At 39.4% G+C, this 18,111-nt stretch overlaps 4 protein-coding genes and 1 long non-coding RNA gene across 5 annotated transcripts; 4 read left to right on the top strand and 1 right to left on the bottom strand.

Annotated features, from left to right (window-relative positions):
- The first annotated feature begins 535 nt into the window (after window positions 1-535).
- On the top strand, window positions 536-3,374 carry LOC113470572 (probable ATP-dependent RNA helicase spindle-E). Its single transcript, XM_026829111.1, has 5 exons — window positions 536-698; window positions 1,180-1,391; window positions 2,558-2,764; window positions 3,003-3,253; window positions 3,371-3,374. The coding sequence occupies exons 2-5, from the start codon at window positions 1,194-1,196 to the stop codon at window positions 3,372-3,374; spliced, it is 660 nt and encodes a 219-aa protein (XP_026684912.1). The 5' UTR covers window positions 536-698; window positions 1,180-1,193.
- On the top strand, window positions 3,370-6,507 carry LOC103516812 (ATP-dependent RNA helicase TDRD9). Its single transcript, XM_017447217.2, has 3 exons — window positions 3,370-3,574; window positions 4,838-5,008; window positions 6,286-6,507. Exons 1-3 carry the CDS (start codon window positions 3,386-3,388, stop codon window positions 6,490-6,492), a joined length of 567 nt encoding a protein of 188 aa, XP_017302706.1. The 5' UTR covers window positions 3,370-3,385; the 3' UTR covers window positions 6,493-6,507.
- Window positions 6,508-7,130: 623 nt separating this feature from the next.
- LOC103516808 (cathepsin L-like) lies at window positions 7,131-8,448 on the bottom strand. The gene has a single exon (XM_008481794.3). It carries the CDS (start codon window positions 8,369-8,371, stop codon window positions 7,325-7,327), a length of 1,047 nt encoding a protein of 348 aa, XP_008480016.1. The 5' UTR covers window positions 8,372-8,448; the 3' UTR covers window positions 7,131-7,324.
- A 249-nt stretch (window positions 8,449-8,697) lies between these two features.
- LOC103516811 (probable ATP-dependent RNA helicase spindle-E) lies at window positions 8,698-18,011 on the top strand. Its single transcript, XM_026829110.1, has 15 exons — window positions 8,698-8,706; window positions 8,983-9,192; window positions 9,547-9,672; window positions 10,176-10,288; window positions 10,942-11,163; window positions 11,996-12,137; window positions 12,431-12,523; window positions 13,261-13,374; window positions 13,854-14,087; window positions 14,503-14,630; window positions 15,037-15,135; window positions 15,837-15,994; window positions 16,368-16,441; window positions 17,471-17,640; window positions 17,990-18,011. The coding sequence occupies exons 1-15, from the start codon at window positions 8,698-8,700 to the stop codon at window positions 18,009-18,011; spliced, it is 1,914 nt and encodes a 637-aa protein (XP_026684911.1).
- Window positions 9,642-10,264, top strand: LOC113470570. Its single transcript, XR_003393584.1, has 2 exons — window positions 9,642-9,712; window positions 10,176-10,264. It is a non-coding gene; the product is annotated as an uncharacterized LOC113470570 (long non-coding RNA).
- Window positions 18,012-18,111: the final 100 nt, after the last annotated feature.

Below are 18,111 nucleotides of genomic sequence, written 5' to 3'. Positions count from 1 at the left end.
ATAGCAGTTACAGTTCCCTCTGTCAAACCTCTTAAAAAAAAAAAAAATGACCGTTCTTACCGTTCTATACGTTATGGTATATGGTTCAGCGTTCAGTTATCAGTTTGATCTTTGATTTTGATATGATAATGGCTACTGTACATCCTAAAAACATTAGTAAAGGTGGTTGCCACAAGTAGCTGAACGCATGCGATAAGTTCACACATGTGATACTATTCAGTCTGAAAACATTTGTAACTAGATTTCAATCATGCGTTATCTTCACACAAGTTTGCTGATTTCCAGATTTTCCAGTGATTTCGGTATCTTTTTAAAAAATTGGTTTTTTTTTAATTCATTGGCTGTTCTTGGACTTCTTGGTTCTTGGACCTCAGAGCAAAGTTTTGGACCGATTTTACGGAATTTCAATTTCAGCCTTTCTCTTCCTATTCCTACACACATGGCCCTTATTGCAATGAGCAAAATGACCATTTGACAAGTATACAGGAAGTTTACTTAAATCCATTCATTGAAAGTAAGTCCATTTTAAGATTTTACACCAATTTCAACTGCTATGATCATTTCTTTTAATGGGCTTTGTCCTCAAGTTGCTGACAAACTGTACATTAAATTTACTCACCCAGCCTGCAGAGAACCAAGGAAATCCAGCTTCAGGGTGTGTTTATGTACCGGGCTACTGGGTTAAGAGCTCGGACGAGGTGAGATTAAGTGAGATAGGATATTGTTTCTACAGTTTTGCATTGGAGTGGTAACTTACCTAAGCAAGGATAGTGTGAGGGTGTTATGTATTTTTTCTAACCCTCTGTCCCAGCAGCCATGTTTATTATTTATTTTTTGCTTTGTAATTTGCTTGTTTTTAATATCTAATGTAAATGAAAAGTACAATATAAACATGCAAACTCAAGATAAAAGTAAAAAATGAATTCAGATTTTACAAGGTTTAGAAAAAGAAATCAAAATTTCAAATTTCCTGCCAACTTTACACACTCATGAAGGCTGTCTTAAGTTACCACATCATTTTCCACATGCCAAGAAAGGACAGGAATGGCCTATCTCAACCCAGTACATAACCACAACCTAACTGTTGGTGATAACATTTAAGATAATGGAAAGGACTGTTGATACTCTGTAGTTTTATTCACAAATCATGATTAATATATTTTATTCTCTGTTCCGTAGACATACCTGGAGCCATGGCAGGGTTTGCTGAAATTTTCAACATGCTTAACAGCAAAGAATCAATCAACATTGATGTTGGACACAGCTACAAGTACACAGATGAGAACAGTGGCTCAGTGTCAGTCCGTCATGTACCATTTGTTTCAAATATAAAAGCAGAAGGAACAAGCTATGCTGATGAAATTAAAGAGCAGGAGGAGGAAGATTGGAAGGTAATAGAATAGGAAGGGCTCATGAATAAATAAATAGGTATTCAACTTGAAACTTTTATGAAAATGAAGATGTTACCTACCTCCCTACCTGTCCTTTGGATCAGTGAGGGAGAAAATTGAAATTTTGGATTAGGGAATAGAAAGTAGTGTAATGCACTTGCTTAAATAGTAAATAGACATTTTTTTTATATATATATAAGGGACATTCCATCATTTACAAAAAAAAAAAAACATTGTAAATGACAATACCAATGCCCTTTTTAGTTGGAAATAATAATACAAAAATACTAATAATAATAACAAAAAAAAATATTTAAAAAAAGTAAAAATAAACTACCTACCTACATGAAAATACATTCAAGTTTGTATCTTCAAGATAAGCCGTCCAAGACCACTTCCCCAAGAGGAGATGCTCTTAGGAAAGCAGCCCCAAACATTCCATCCCGAATAAATCCCTTGATAGGGACAAGCTGGTAAGGTCCATGTGGAGCATTGTATATTTTGGGTGTGGAATCTCGAAAATTTCAGTTATTCTATCTACTAAAGATGGATTGTTAATTTTAAATCTAATTTTATTTTTAGCATTGTATATTTTGGGTGTGGAATCTCGAAAATTTCAGTTATTCTATCTACTAAAGATGGATTGTTAATTTTAATACTCAAGGTAATCAACTAATCATATTTGGTGCACGGGTTACCCCAGTGGTAACGCGCTTGCTTACCATGTAGAAGGTCTCGGTTTCAAATCACAAAATTTTGCACTCGTTTATCGTTTGCAAATATCAGACAGTTTGCAATTGGTAGGTAATTGACTTTGATTTCTCTGCAGCGATTTCTACAACCAACTCCCCATCGAGGACACCCCGGAGATGTTACGTAGTCCTCTGGACTCTTTAGTCCTGCATGCCAAAATGTTAGACCTAGGGGAACCTGTGCATATATTCGGTCTAGCTATGGATCCGCCTGACATAGGGAACATCAAGAGAACTATTCTGTCACTCAAAGAGGTAGGTAATATTTAACTGGGCCAGCCTAGTTAGCTTGTTTGCTAGTGCGTCTGCCTTGTAAGCGCAATCTAATTTTATCTAAGACATATTTAAAGAAATTCAAAATCATAAACAGATGAAAATACTTTTTACCTAATCATTTGCCATTCAACTCTACAGAGAGAAATGCTCCGGCTACAAGCAGCAACACTCAATGATTGTGCCAGTATTCATGATAACACAGTCTCCTCTGTTCATCTGGAAGATATCACCACAATTGGGACACATGCCCCCCTTGATGAACTAGCAGAAGATGAAACCTATGATCAATTTGACTGGACGAAGAAAAGCCAACAAGTTCTTCCCATAGATGCCCACAAAAGTCAAGTGAGATTTTTAATGTTACTTTTATTTATCTCTCCCTCCCTCTCACAGTCCCTCCCTCCTACTCCCTCCCACACACCCTTCCTCCCTGCTCTCTTACAGAATTGTAAAATGAATTTTTTGAAGCCCTTCACTAGTACTTCAGCATTTCTGGATCAGTGAAGGGTCTGATGACAGTTCATACTCTATAAAAGTACTTACTACCTATAAATTTACACATTGTAACTTTTTCTTTTTTCAGCTTCTCAAGTTAGTTCAGAGCAATGTGGTGTCCATTATCAAAGGTGCAACCGGATGTGGCAAGTCTACCCAGCTCCCATTGTATATCCTTGAGGAATTCAAGAACAGAAAGAAGCCTGTCCAAATAGTTGTGACTCAGCCAAGACGAATTGCAGCTGTCTCTGTAGCGGAAAGAGTGTGCCGGGAGAGAAACTCTAATTATTTGCCATCCCTCATTATCCCTTTCACCATATGTCCCTCTCTCTCCCTTCTGTACTTCTTCTATTTTCCCTTTATCTTTCCCTCCCCTGTCTCCTTTTTTCTTTACACCCCCCTCCTTACCTGTTCACTCCCTCCACTTTTTTCACTTCAACCCCCTCTCCTTAACAGATAGGTCAACAGAAGATGGCTTCGGACTACACAAAGCTTCTGTTTTGTACTACTGGTGTTCTGTTGCATCGCCTAGTAAAACAGAAGAGTATTGACAACATCAACTACATTGTTCTGGACGAGGTGCATGAGCGAGACAAAGACATGGACTTCCTCATGATCGTCATCAAGAAACTGATGAGAACCAATGCTGGCAAAACACACGTGAGTTTGTTATTTTTGAATGATATTGACATGATCGTCATCAAGAAACTGATGAGAACCAATGCTGGCAAAACACACGTGAGTTTGTTATTTTTGAATGATATTGAAATAATAATTCATGATCGTCATCAAGAAACTGATGAGAACCAATGCTGGCAAAACACACGTGAGTTTGTTATTTTTGAATGATATTGAAATAATAATGCTATACATACTTACTTTATAAATTTTATGTAATGGTAATGAGCTTTTTTACGGCCAAAGCACAAGTACAAGTAGTTTCACCTTAGAACAAAATGTCAAGGTCTTGTCATAATGAAGTTTTTCTGACATGGTCTTGTCATAATTGAACAGTTTTTTAGTTAGAAAAAGTAACAACTCACCTGTTTTTATTTTATTTAATTTATTCCTTTTGCACCAAACATAAATTCAAAACGGATCCAAAGTTATGTTCGTTTTGAGATTTTGAATTGTTCAACACTTAGGAGAATTCATTGTAATGGTGCAACATCATTGAAAGAGATAGCCAAAATATTTGTCTTCAGTTTTGATCAAATATTGACCGAGACCTCGCACATTTTCAATACATACTTTTTATCCAAAACAATTACCTACATAATTATATTAATACCAGACTCTGTAGAACAAATACCTAATTCGAATTACTCTGCAAATAAAGTACACTTTTTCCCACTTTAGTTAGCTTGGTTGGTAGCGCGTCTTCCTTGTAAGCGCTAGGCCGCGGGTTCGATTCCCGCCTGGGGCGGATTTTATCTCAAATTGATAAGGTTCTTTCTCGGGACGACTGGCTTTCTCCTATCCTGTCTTCCTTCTCTCTTCGATTTTGGGACCATAAGACCCTAGCAGTTACAGTTCCCTCTATCAAATATCTAACCAAACTTTCTTCTCATCGCACATTTTCAATACATACTTTTTATCCAAAACAATTACCTACATATATTAATACCAGACTCTGTAGAACAAATACCTAATTCGAACAACTCTGCAAATAAAGTTCACTTTTTCCCACTTTGCCAGCCTAGTTAGCTTGGTTGGTAGCGCGTCTTCCTTGTAAGCGCTAGGCCGCGGGTTCGATTCCCGCCTGGGGCGGATTTTATCTCAAATTGATAAGGTTCTTTCTCGGGACGACTGGCTTTCTCCTATCCTGTCTTCCTTCTCTCTTCGATTTTGGGACGATAAGACCCTAGCAGTTACAGTTCCCTCTATCAAATATCTAACCAAACTTCCTTCTCACCCTTTCAGATTGTGCTGATGTCTGCTACTCTGGACAGTTTCAAGTTGTCCAAATACTTCTCTCACTGGTCTCAGAATGAAAGCTGCCTTCAGAGTGCTCGGACACATAACATTAACACCAATCATCCTCACTTGATTCATAAGTTCTTTCTTGAGCAGTTTGTATCCGTAGACCCCACAGTAAGTGTTATTGTTGTTATTATTACACCAATCATCCTCACTTGATTCATAAGTTCTTTCTTGAGCAGTTTGTATCCGTAGACCCCACAGTAAGTGTTGTTGTTATTATTATTCTTATTAGTTTTTTTTTTGCAGGGTTCTACTAAGAGAGCTCTTGCTCTCACTTTGAGCCTTTAGATATCCTGTCTTCCTTCTCTCTTCAATTTCGGGACGATAAGACCATAGCAGTTACAGTTCCCTCTGTCAAACCTCTTAAAAAAAAAGTAAAAAATTGACCGTTCTTACCGTTCTATACCGTTATGGTTCAGCGTTCAGTTTGATCTTTGATCTTTTGATTTTGATTTTGATATGATAATGGCTACTGACTGTCCATCCTAAAATCACCAATCATCCTCACTTGATTCATAAGTTCTTTCTTGAGCAGTTTGTATCCGTAGACCCCACAGTAAGTGTTGTTGTTATTATTATTATTATTCTTATTAGTTTTTTTTTTTTTTGCAGGGTTCTACTAAGAGAGCTCTAGCTCTCACTTTGAGCCTTTAGGGTATTTTACCTGGGTGGTCTTGAATGCTCCTAGACTTTGTGAGTGCCTTATGTCCCTGTGAAGGGAATTCCATAGTTAAAAATGCGATAAGTTCACACATGTGATACTATTCAGTCTGAAAACATTTGTAACTAGATTTCAATCATGCGTTATCTTCACACAAGTTTGCTGATTTCCAGATTTTCCAGTGATTTCGGTATCTTTTTAAAAAATTGGTTTTTTTTTAATTAGGTATCTAAATATGAAAATAACTTTTACTCTTCACTGGTTACGGTCGGTCGATAGTCGATCGATGGCGTCGACAATGTGTGGACACAGCTTAACTCTAAATCCTGTCCGGCAAAGTTTTTTTTTTAATAGTTAAAAGGTGTGTCCACACATAGTTGACGCCGTCGATTGACGAGGTGAATCTATGTTGTCGAGCCAGTGTACGATTTCAGTCGACGGTCGGTCATAGTTAAAAGGTGTGTCCACACATAGTTGACGCCGTCGATTGACGAGGTGAATCTATGTTGTCGAGCCAGTGTACGATTTCAGTCGAGGGTCGGTCGATAGTCGATCGATGGCGTCGACAATGTGTGGACACAGCTTAACTCTAAATCCTGTCTGGCAAAGTTTTTTTTTTTTAATCCAATGTCACTTCGCTTACCTATATTGCTGAGATTTTAACTCTGAAGTGACTTCAGGGAAACAATATCACCTCACCACTCCCCACTTTCTTTCCTCGATCTAGCTATACAAAAAGCTGCCCCCTCTCAGCCTGAACCGACCACAGATAGTGGCAGAACAGTACCAGTATGTGTGTAAGTTGGTGTCTACATTCGACATCCTGGAGGCTTCGGAACAGAAGAAATCCCGTGGCTCTGTGCTGATCTTCCTGCCCGGAATTCACGAGATTACAGAAATGCACGCAGCACTCGAGGATTACTTGAAGAGGTGAGATTTTTCTACGACCTTCGGACTTGGCGCGGTCGATTAAGGATTCGGAGGTTGATCGTTTGAGTCCAAGTCAAGTCAAATTTAGGGCAATACGTTTACTATTTTATTTATTGCACCGCCGTTTTTATTTCGTAGCAATGAAATAACTGCTACATTAGACTCGTGCGGCCTGTGTCGTAGCATGACTTACTTGACTTATGTCCTATAATCCCGAGGGGGACGTAGGGCCTCCGTAGCATACCCACCCCGTACTTAGTATGCCCTGATGGCCAGGACCTTAATCTGAGTTCATTTAAGTTATTGTTTATTAAGTTGTTGTTGGATTAGTTTTAAAGCAACCCAAACTAATCATAATCACCCTAGTTAGGGCTGATTGAGAGGCTGACGAAAAACTCCGACCCCGTCTGTACACGGGAAAAGAAGAAAAAGAAGAAGATTACTAAGTTTCAGATTGCTTAATCCAAGGGTTATACTTAGACATGCAAAAAGAAAATATGCCTAGTATTATGAGTAATTGGGTATAGTACCAAGCACTTTTATTTATTAGTCGCTCTTCCGCCATCGATCATCGGCGAAAAAACATACTAGGCTCAATTTCTTCATTTTGCGCGAGGGTCGGTACTATGGTCAAGGTTATTAGAGTGTGCCAACATAGAACTTTAATGTTATATACGCAAGCACTTCTTTATTTGTAAATTTTATAGAATCGTTTAAAAAATGTTTTGTGAGACTTACCTCAAATCTACATTTTTATACTATTCGGGATTCCGCTGTGAAATAATAATAATAATTAATACACACTTGCTACTCGTAACTTATTAACATCAATATTGTCAGACCAAGGCAGATCTCACATAATCATTGATACCACAAGAACCATCTCCTCTGTATAGACGGAAATATCCCTTCTCTCCCCAACCCTCACCCCAACTGTTTTTGATTATCCAATAGGGTACAGCCTTGTGTGTAAACTTGGTTCTGTCGACTCCATAGCCAACAATGAGTACGCTATGGCTTAAATTTTCATTTCCTCCGTCACAGAAAAACTGGATGGGATGAGAGACGCCAGTAACATAGAATTGCAACGCGTAGGCGTTAATAGCCACAGCCATAGGTCCATTCTCCACCAGATACTTGGCCATGTCTGTCTCATCTCTTGATACACTCACATAGCCATTTATTTTCACTTGGGTCGCCTTCTTGTTCAGACGACAAGCTTTATCGTCGCCTCTGTACGGGTAGGTCTTCTCCTCCTCTAATCCACCTCCTAGCTTGGACATGATTGTGTCGAAAGCGTTGGATATGGAACCACCTTCACACCCATCATCTTCCTGGTCACAATCAATCAGCTCTTGTTCAGAAAGAGAAACTAGTTTCTTAGTTTTAGCTGCGTACACGCCTTCAATGTTTCCTGTCGTACTGAATGCCCAGCTAGATCCACACATAGTTTGATCCTTCACGCCAGTGACAGCGTCATACTCTCTCCAGTCAAATGCACGAGGGAGAGTAATGTTAGGAATCATCGCTGGAACACTACGATCTGCGTAGGAAGGTTTCAGTTTGAAACCCAAATATTTCGCCTGGAACTCGGCGGTGGAAAGATCAGAAAACTCGTTAAGTCCATACACGCCAGAGCCATGTTCAGTGTCCTGGAGGAGTTGGATCTTCCTCAAGTTGCCAGAGAAGATATGCAGTCTTGAGTAATATTCCACGAGGGTGGCATAGGTTTTGTTGTGCTGCTCAAGGAAATAATTGAACAGAGCCGTATGTTTGACGTGATGAAGGTGGTGAAGTTTTTCGTCACCCACCACCATAAAAGATGAAACGGAAACAGTTAAACTAAGCAGGGCGACTCCAGCAAAGAAATAGAAACACGACATTCTAACTAATACACTGAACGTTCAGAGACAACTGATTACCTCCTGAGTAATATCTGATAACGTTTACAAAAGTCTCATTGTCTACAGATAAAATCACACTAAATACAACGAAGAAAGTAATTCAGTCCAGAGTTGTTTTTTATTTATTTTTTTTTCCGTTACATAAGTAATAATACTAAAATAAATGATAATGCCATTATTCATTTATATGATAAAATCAGAGAAGGTTTTTTTTTCACAATCTAGAACGCAAATTTTCTGCTTGAAAAAAAATAGTGGTGCTGCACATCACACGACTTTCTATTACTTTTGCGGAAGTAAAAAAAATGACACAGGTGTATGAAACCCTAGCTTTTCAACTGTAAAATGGACGTTGGTGGTCCTTTTTGGAGTGACGCTAATATAACGGATGGCTTTACGGGATGGGTATTCACCATTGGTTAACAATTTTTTTGGATGAGAGAGTTGTCTGAAAAACCAAAAAAAGGAAAAATAAAAAAAAAAAAAAAAAAAAAAAAAAAAAAAAGAAAACGTGTTTGTAATTGAATACAAATAAATGTTATCTTGATTCTAATTGAATACAAAATAAATCTTATCTTGATTCCCCACAGGTGTGGCATAGTCAGAAAACTCGCGGCTTTTTCAACCGATCCAAGTGTCAGACGGAAAAGACTTGGGCGCGGCAGAATTTCGTCCAAATCTCTTCACTCCGGGAGATCGAGAAGCTGGTGGTCGACATTAACAATCGACTTCGGTATCACGATATTCGCACCGATCCCGAGTTCATACTGAAGAATCATGAACGTCCCATCATACTCAAGGTAATCAACTAATCATATTTGGTGCACGGGTTACCCCAGTGGTAACGCGCTTGCTTACCATGTAGAAGGTCTCGGTTTCGAATCACAAAATTTTGTACTCGTTTATCGATTGCAAATATAATTTTTCAACGGGTTACTTTCTGGTGTTCTCGTGTTTATCCAGCACCTAAATGGGAAGTATTGTGTCTCTTATCGCCCATCTGATGAGGGACATACTACGGGATGAGCATGCTACGACACAGACCACATGCGTCTAGCGTCTAATGTAACAGTGAGTTGTTTCATTGCTACAAAATAAAAGCGGTTGTGAAACTTGAAAAAAAAATCTTTCCTAATTTGTAAACCTCTTTTCAGATCATTATCGGAGGGGCATTCTATCCAAACTATTTCTTCCGCAGCAAAGAATCAGGTCAAATGGACGAGAAGGACGCTCTGAAAACCCTCGGAGGTTACGATCCTCGATATTCGCACCGATCCCGAGTTCATACTGAAGAATCATGAACGTCCCATCATACTCAAGGTAATCAACTAATCATATTTGGTGCACGGGTTACCCCAGTGGTAACGCGCTTGCTTACCATGTAGAAGGTCTCGGTTTCGCATCACAAAATTTTGTACTCGTTTTTACTTAATGGTTGAGGTCACGAACCAAGTCAAAATCAGTTCCGTTCAGTTTAGTCTGTTATCTGTTTTTAATCCACGTAATTTCCATTCTCCATTGTTCTTGCAGTGGTGGACTTCTGTCTGACCAAAGTACTGACGGTGGCCGAGGGTTTCTCGTGTTTATCCAGCACCTAAATGGGAAGTATTGTGTCTCTTATCGCCCATCTGATGAGGGACATACTACGGGATGAGCATGCTAAGACACAGACCACATGCGTCTAGCGTCTAATGTAGCAGTGAGTTGTTTCATTGCTACAAAATAAAAGCGGTTGTGAAACTTGCAAAAAAAAATCTTACCTAATTTGTAAACCTCTTTTCAGATCATTATCGGAGGGGCATTCTATCCAAACTATTTCTTCCGCAGCAAAGAGTCAGGTCAAATGGACGAGAAGGACGCTCTGAAAACCCTCGGAGGTTACGATCCCTACACTGGGCTTTTTTTTTTTTTTTTTTTTTTTTTTTTTTTTTTGTTTGGATTTTATTTATTTACACTCTAAGCAGCAGGGCCATGTGTCGCTTGAGTTGAGTAAGTGCGCGTCCACAACGGTGACCATAGACCATGGATCATTGACCTTGGACTATCGACCATTCGACCCCCCGCGGAGACAATCGACCTTCGCACCAGGGTGTCCACAACGGTGCCTGGAACATCCTGCTTATTTAGATACGCTTTAAAAACATCCTGCTTATTTAGATACGCTTGAAAGTGTTGAGGATAGAATGTTATCAAAAAAATCATCAAAAATGTATTCACAACCATCGATCATCGGCGAAAAAACATACTAGGCTCAATTTCTTCACTTTGCGCGAGGGTCGGTACTATGGTCAAGAGTATTCACAACCATCGATCATCGGCGAAAAAACATACTAGGCTCAATTTCTTCATTTTGCGCGAGGGTCGGTACTATGGTCAAGGCTTTCGTTGAGGATGTTTCTATTCATTGACATGAATTATTTTCTCTTGTGTCGGGACTAGGCTATGGTCGATGGCCAGATTGGCCAGTTCCTTTGTGGACATGGTCAAGACTTCCGTTGAGGATGTTTCTATTCATTGGCATGAATTATTTTCTCTTGTGTCGGGACTAGGCTATGGTCGATGGCCAGATTGGCCAGTTCCTTTGTGCCTTCTAACTTAGCCCATGTTTGCCCTGTTTTCAGCAAGGTGTTCATTCAGTTCAAAGATATGAGCGGGAAAATGAAGTCTTCGAATAGTCACATGGAATACATTCCCGGCAAAGTGAACATTGCTGTTTTCAAGAGCATCAAAGTACGCATGATCAGCAACGCATTGACCATCAAGTGCTACAGGTAAATTTTCATTTAATTGACAACGGAGTTTTAATCAGGAAAGTTTTAATTGGAATTTTAATTAAACAAAAAAAAAATTAATTTATAAAGAGGTATTTTTATCTGCAAAATGTAAACAAAGTTCGTTTAGAAAACCTAATTTTTAGATACATTAGGTTTTGAACATCAAAAATGCTACAGGTATTTATAACCTTGTCAGCCAAGTCAAAGTGGCCCGAACGATAGATAGAAGATAGTTACAAGATATAACCCATACATCAGAGATCTAAAGTTAAATAAAACTGTGTAGGTAAATATCTTTCAAGGATGCTTTTTTTTCTAGGTCAACTATGTAAAGCTCCACACATGGTGAATTAATAATATATTGATCAATCAAAACCCATCCTCTAAAGTTATGATAATCAGGAAAGTTTTAATTGGAATTTTAATCAAACAAAAAAAAAAAATTATTTATAAATAGGTGTTTTATCTGTAAAATGTAAACTAAGTTCGTTTAGAAAACCTATTTTTTTTTTTTTAGATACATTAGGTTTTGAACATGATCAAAAATGGTAACGCACTTATCGTCTCGAAACTGAAGAAAGAAGAAGGACAGGATAAAATTCCAAAATTGGTTATTATTTTGACATTTCCTGTCTCGGTAATGCAGTGGTCAAGACCCTCGACTGGTAAACAGGAGGGCGTGGATTCAATCTAAGCCGAGGTATGGAATTTTATCCTCAATATAATTTGAGAATTTGACGACAATAGTAGTAGCCTACTGCTGGAGTAAAGGGACTTCTCAGTCCTATGTGAGCAATATTAATAGGCACTATTATTTTGATATTTCCAGGGAAAGTGATGGTATGAAGAAGTTGGAAGAGATGGGACTACAACAGAAGAAGGATAGCGGAGTTCACCATATACTGGAGAGCACTGGATCCACCCGGCCTGGCGGTGGCATTAACCGGTTCATCAACATTAGAATTGTACATGTAAGTAGTCCAACCCTGATTATTGAACAGGACAGATTCAAAACCGCACAATTATTCTCATTCGAATACCACAAACTGCTTAGTCGTAGTCCAACCCTGATTATTGAACAGGACAGATTCAAAACCGCACAATTATTCTCATTCGAATACCACAAACTGCTTAGTCTTTTTTTTTCAAAAGGTTTCATAGATAGAAGGAACTATAAGAACAGAATTATTATCGTCCCGAAGAAAGAAGGAGGAGATGAAAGGAGAAAAAACGGGCTCTAACCCGTCATTATTTTTGTTCACAGGTGGACAATCTGTCCAAGTTCTGGGCGCAGAATGCAGATCGTCATTACGAGCTAGTCGACATTCACAATCAAATCAACACTGCTGACAATCTGGTGCCCGTGACCGGGGTGCCTAAAGTGGGCACAGTGTATGCATGTACATTCACTGACGGGAAATACTACCGTGCCAAGGTGATGCAATTGAATGCGCTTAAGAAATGTGCGCAGGTAAGCAAGATTATTATTATTATTATTTTAAGAAGTTTGATCGAGGGAACCGTAGCTGCTAAGGTCTTATCGTCCCGAAAGCGAGGAGAGGAGGAAAACGACACGATAGGAAAAAGCCAGCGGTTCCGAGAACGAACATTATCCGTTCAGGATAAAATCCACCCGTGCGGTAATCGAACCTGAGGCCTAGCGCTTACAAGGCAGACGCGCTACCAACCAAGCTAACTAGGCTGTTAGGCGCTCCTTAATTTCAGCCCCAAGTTACGAGTTCAATGTTTTGATTTTAAAATACTAGGTCTAATATTTTTTGCTGATCCGCCAAATCTAAATTTTCCCAACTATTTTCTTGTGTAATAATACAGGGCCAATGCAGACCGCACGAAAGTCATCGGGGCTCTGTGTGGTCTCGGGTATCGCATGACTGATTGACAAATGGAATGTGTCTGAAGACTCTGAGGGCATGTGATGTGTTCAAATCCACGAACCCTGAAATTATTTTTAGGCGCTCCTTAATTTCAGCCCCAAGTTACGAGTTCAATGTTTTGATTTTAAAATACTAGGTCTAATATTTTTTGCTGATCCGCCAGATCTAAATTTTCCCAACTATTTTCTTGTCCAATCTGGTGCCCGTGACCGGGGTGCCTAAAGTGGGCACAGTGTATGCATGTACATTCACTGACGGGAAATACTACCGTGCCAAGGTGTTGCAATTGAATGCGCTTAAGAAGTGTGCGCAGGTAAGCAAGATTATTATTATTATTTTAAGAAGTTTGATAGAGGGAACCGTAGCTGCTAAGGTCTTATCGTCCCGAAAGCGAGGAGAGGAGGAAAACGACACGATAGGAAAAAGCCAGCCGTTCCGAGAACGAACATTATCCGTTCAGGATAAAATCCACCCGTGCGGTAATCGAACCTGAAGCCTAGCGCTTACAAGGCAGACGCGCTACCAACCAAGCCAACTAGGCTGGCAAACCAAGTTTGAGTTTAAACTTGGAATAAGTTAAACCATTAGAAAAAAAAAAACAATTTGATTGCTTGATTTTAATCTTTTTAACGAATCAGATTGTTCAGTCAATAAGTTGGTCCAACAATTTGAAGTTCAAATTCAAATTTCGATCGGAGGCTCGATTTTGTCCCCCGAGCTTTCTATTAAGTGGCAGGGGGTTCTTTTCGAGAAGCTCTTCCACCCGACCACTGATTTCTTTCTTGATCGCAGGTGAAATACATAGATTATGGAAACGAGGCCGAAGTACCCGTGTCGACATTACGAGACTTTGGTCCCTCGTTGATAGACGATGAGTTGTCCTCTCGCAAGCCACTCGCATTCGAATGTTCTCTGGCTGAAGTGACACCCAGTATTCTGATGGATCATCATGGACTTTGGTCGGAAGAGGCTGTCAAATGGTTCAGCCAATTGTATTTGAACTCGTCGCGATCTCTGTATGCTGAGGTGAGAGATTGGTTAACATTAGTAGGCGTCCACAACGGAGGACCGACCATAGCCTAGTACCAACCCAAGAGAAAATAAACAAACTATGCTAATGAATAGAAGCTTCCTCAGCAGAGCCTTGACTATAGTACCGGCCTCGCAGAAAATGGGGGAAAAAATTATGAAATTTGTTAGAAGAGATGACATTTAGGAGAAGACATTCAAATCTCAGCAAACTTTTTTTTTAAGGCTTTAAGCAGAAAGATTTTTTTAAGGCTTTAAGCAGAAAGGTTTTTTATGGCTTTAAGCAGAAAGATTGAACAGCATTAAGCAGAAAAGAACAAGGGAAATTGCATTTTGGATGGTTCTTTTCTGCTTAAAATGCAGTCCAATTTGTACCTCATTCCCTCAATCCTGACTGTTGTTCTATCGGCAGATCTACTCCATTGTGGATGGCATAGTGAAGATAATTCTGTACGAGCAAGATAGACGTGAGGAAGATTTGACAGTCAACAAGAAAGTCATCGAGTTGGGATTTGCAGCGTTCATAGAAGAACACTACAGGTAATCCCTTTATAACCTTGTCAGCCAAGTCAAAGTGGCCCGAACGATAGATAGAAGATAGTTACAAGATATAACCCATACATCAGAGATCTAAAGGAAAATAAAACTGTGTAGGTAAATATCTTTCAAGGTATGCTTTTTTTTCTTTCTTTTTTTTTCTAGGTCAACTATGTAAAGCTCCACACACGGTGAATTAATAATATGTTGATCAATCAAAACCCATCCTCTAAAATTATGGTTACCTATGAAAGTTTTTGATAGCACCATGTTGTTGTTGCTAATGTTGGGAGCTACTCCATGTCCAGACCAAGGAAACTAGCAGTTTTCACAGGATTGGTCCAGAAGGATTATGGCACCATCATACAATCTAGTTCGTATTACCTCAAAATTCCACTCTATTTTACAGGAGTAAGCTGGATCACGACAATCGTGCGAGGAACTTGTGCTGTGAAGGAGTGGAGGATATTGTAGAAGATGTGGCAGATCCAGGACAAGAAATGGAAGCGTGAGTAGTTGAGAACTAATTTGGTCTGTGCCGTAGTATGCCCCTGAGTAGTTGAGAACTAATTTGGTCTGTGCCGTAGTAAGCCCCTGAGTGATTGAGAACTAATTTGGTCTGTGTCGTAGTATGCCCTTCGTCAGATTGGCAATAAGAATGAAGACCAAACGGTCGGAAACAGCTGTCTAATTCGAGCCCAACACACGAGTAACTGCCTACTATTATATCAACTTCTGGCTGTTCAAGACTTTCTCTTAATAAACAACAAAGGGGACGTTAAACAGAGAGTAAGACTAGCGTCTGGCTGTGCGACTATAAACAGGGAGAAGAACAGCTATCCCTACCCAGCCTAGCTAGCTGTTAGTTTCAAAGGGTTCTCTCTGCTTGAAAAGAACAAGCACAAGTTCTCACGAAGGTTGACTGCGTTTCAGGACGAGCCAATTAAACATGGCTACAAACCATCACCCTGGTGTAAGGCTGATAGAAGAGATATTTTCTCTATTTTGTCATCACCTTTTGGCTATAGCTAAAGCCGCTACAACAGCAACAACATATCAACTACTTTTGCTTTTTAAGACCTTCTCTTATTAAAAAATATATTTAAAAAAAAAAAACAAAGCCCTTCATGCCTCAATTTATTTGAAATACTCTGTTGATCTGGACACAGAAAGTAAGTTATCTATTATCCTTGACTGTTTTGTTCTCAGGGACGACGGCCGTAAGAAGATCACGGTAAATCTGAAGGGACCATTCAGTCCCCTGGAGACTTCAGTGTTCGCCACAGTCCAGTCTGTGTGTATGAGACCAGTCCGTATAGACAGGGATTCGGTCAATTGTGTTCTCCTTGATACCGAACCTCATAAAAGTCCAACAACAACAACAACAAATAGCTTGGGGAAAAGTAAAAAACGACAGAAAGTCCATTTCAGTAGCTTTTGTTTTGACTAGAACCCAATATTGGTTTTACAAAATGTCTGTCGTGAAATTCCGCATCGTGTTGCGTAAAATGTCATCAGATAAATCTGTAAAAATCTAAAAATCAAATTGGACTTTTCTCTTCACATATACCTATCTAAAATTCCATGCCTCGGCTGGGATCGAACCCACGCCCTCCTGTTTACCAGGCGAGCGTCTTGACCACTACGCTACCGAGGCAGGTAAATTACTTGGAATCATGAAATACCGTACCGTTTGACGGCAAGCTATTGTCAATACCTCTCTCCCTTTACCGTACAAAGGACGCATGACTGAGGAAGGGAAGTTCGAGGCTTTGTATCCCGACAATGACATGGAAATCCACTTTGACATCCAGGTAAGAAAAGTAAAAAATAATTTAGTAAGGAAAATCATTCTGAATACCTATATTAAACCTGCCTCGGTGGTGTAGTGGTCAAGACTGGTTTTAGCATTTTAAAGAATAAGCACAAGTCCTCACGATGGTTGACTGCGGTTCAGGACGAGCCTATTAAACATGGCTAGAGACCATCACCCCGGTGTATGGCAGATACAAAAAATATCTTCTCTTTAATCTGCCATCACCATTCGGCGAAAGCTAAAGCCGCTACAACAACAACAACAAATCTTGCCTGGTAAACAGGAGGGCGTGGGTTCTAACTCTTCTAACCCAGCAGAGGACGTGCTTTTTTTCTCGACATCACTTACGGCAAACATGAATGTTTCCACTTCTTCTCTGATATCATCTTCTTTCATCTCTGGCAGTTGCAGGCAAAGGTCGAGGAAAGCCGTGGGTTTTTTCCCTGCGAAAAAAACAAAAGTGGTGTCCAAAGTGTTAGGTACCTTTACCTTGTTTTGTTCTACCTGAAGGCATGCGATGTGTTCCAATCCACTCGACAAAAAAATGTGTTCATCAATAATTTAATAGATGATCTGTTTTAGCAAACGACTAGTCCCTGACAAAAGGTGGAGTTAAATTGAAATAAATGTTCCGGGCCCCCAAAAGCGTCAAATTCTTCGAATTTTGGTTTTGAAATTCATCGCTATCTGAAAACTGAACTCAAAAGAAACGTGCTTTTTTTCTCGACATCACTTACGGCAAACATGAATGTTTCCACTTCTTCTCTGATATCATCTTCTTTCATCTCTGGCAGTTGTAGGCAAAGGTCGAGGAAAGCCGTGGGTTTTTTCCCTGCGAAAAAAAACAAAAGTGGTGTCCAAAGTGTTAGGTACCTTTACCTTGTTTTGTTTATTTGAGAATTTGATCACATAATAATGGCGCTCTAAGGATTATGTAGTAGAGAACTCCTCCGGCGTTAACCTCGCCTAGTGGTTATCTCCCACTCAAGAGTCCATTATTAGCCATTCTTTTTTATGTAACTTCTAGGTGAAGAATAGGTTCCTGACTCTAGTCAATGGTCTCCGCCTCATGATGGACAAAGCTATGTGTGAGGAGGCATGTGATATTCGAGAGATCAGAAGGAACTGCAAAGAACAGCTGCTGAATCTACTCAAGCTACCTGCCGACAGCGCCGATGCAGAATTCTATCCGAAAAGGTATGAATTTTATTTTTCCAAAAACGCGACCCTAATAATTTCATGGAAAATATTATTTATTCATTCATTACCTACTTACTTTTCTTGTATAATTTTGTGCGTTCAAACCCTCCTATTGAAGTGGCATCAACAAATCTGTTTTGATTATTATCTCAGAACCGCTTTCAAATTACTTCAAAGCAATCTAATAGGCCACATGGCCACAAAGTGAGTTTAAACTCTGTTTAAGTTTTTTAACTCTTGGATTCAGCAATCTGATTGGTTGATTTTTAAAATTTTCAAAAAATTTAGACAGTCAGATTGTTCTTGATAAAAAATTATCAAATATTCGTATTACCATTGATCCCAGGACCTCCGGTGTGCTAGTCTAGTGTAATATCCACTCGACCATGAAGATTGCTCTCAGTCGCTAATCTACGTTTTTTATTATTATTAGTAGTTTATTTGTTCAATGTTTTGTCTTGTCCTAAC

Source organism: Diaphorina citri, unplaced genomic scaffold, assembly GCF_000475195.1.
Source record: "Diaphorina citri unplaced genomic scaffold, Diaci psyllid genome assembly version 1.1 scaffold1670, whole genome shotgun sequence".
NCBI classification, from domain to species: domain Eukaryota; kingdom Metazoa; phylum Arthropoda; class Insecta; order Hemiptera; family Psyllidae; genus Diaphorina; species Diaphorina citri.
The sequence above is the reverse complement of the archived record's forward strand: the minus strand, read 5'-3'. Positions and strand labels throughout refer to the sequence as shown.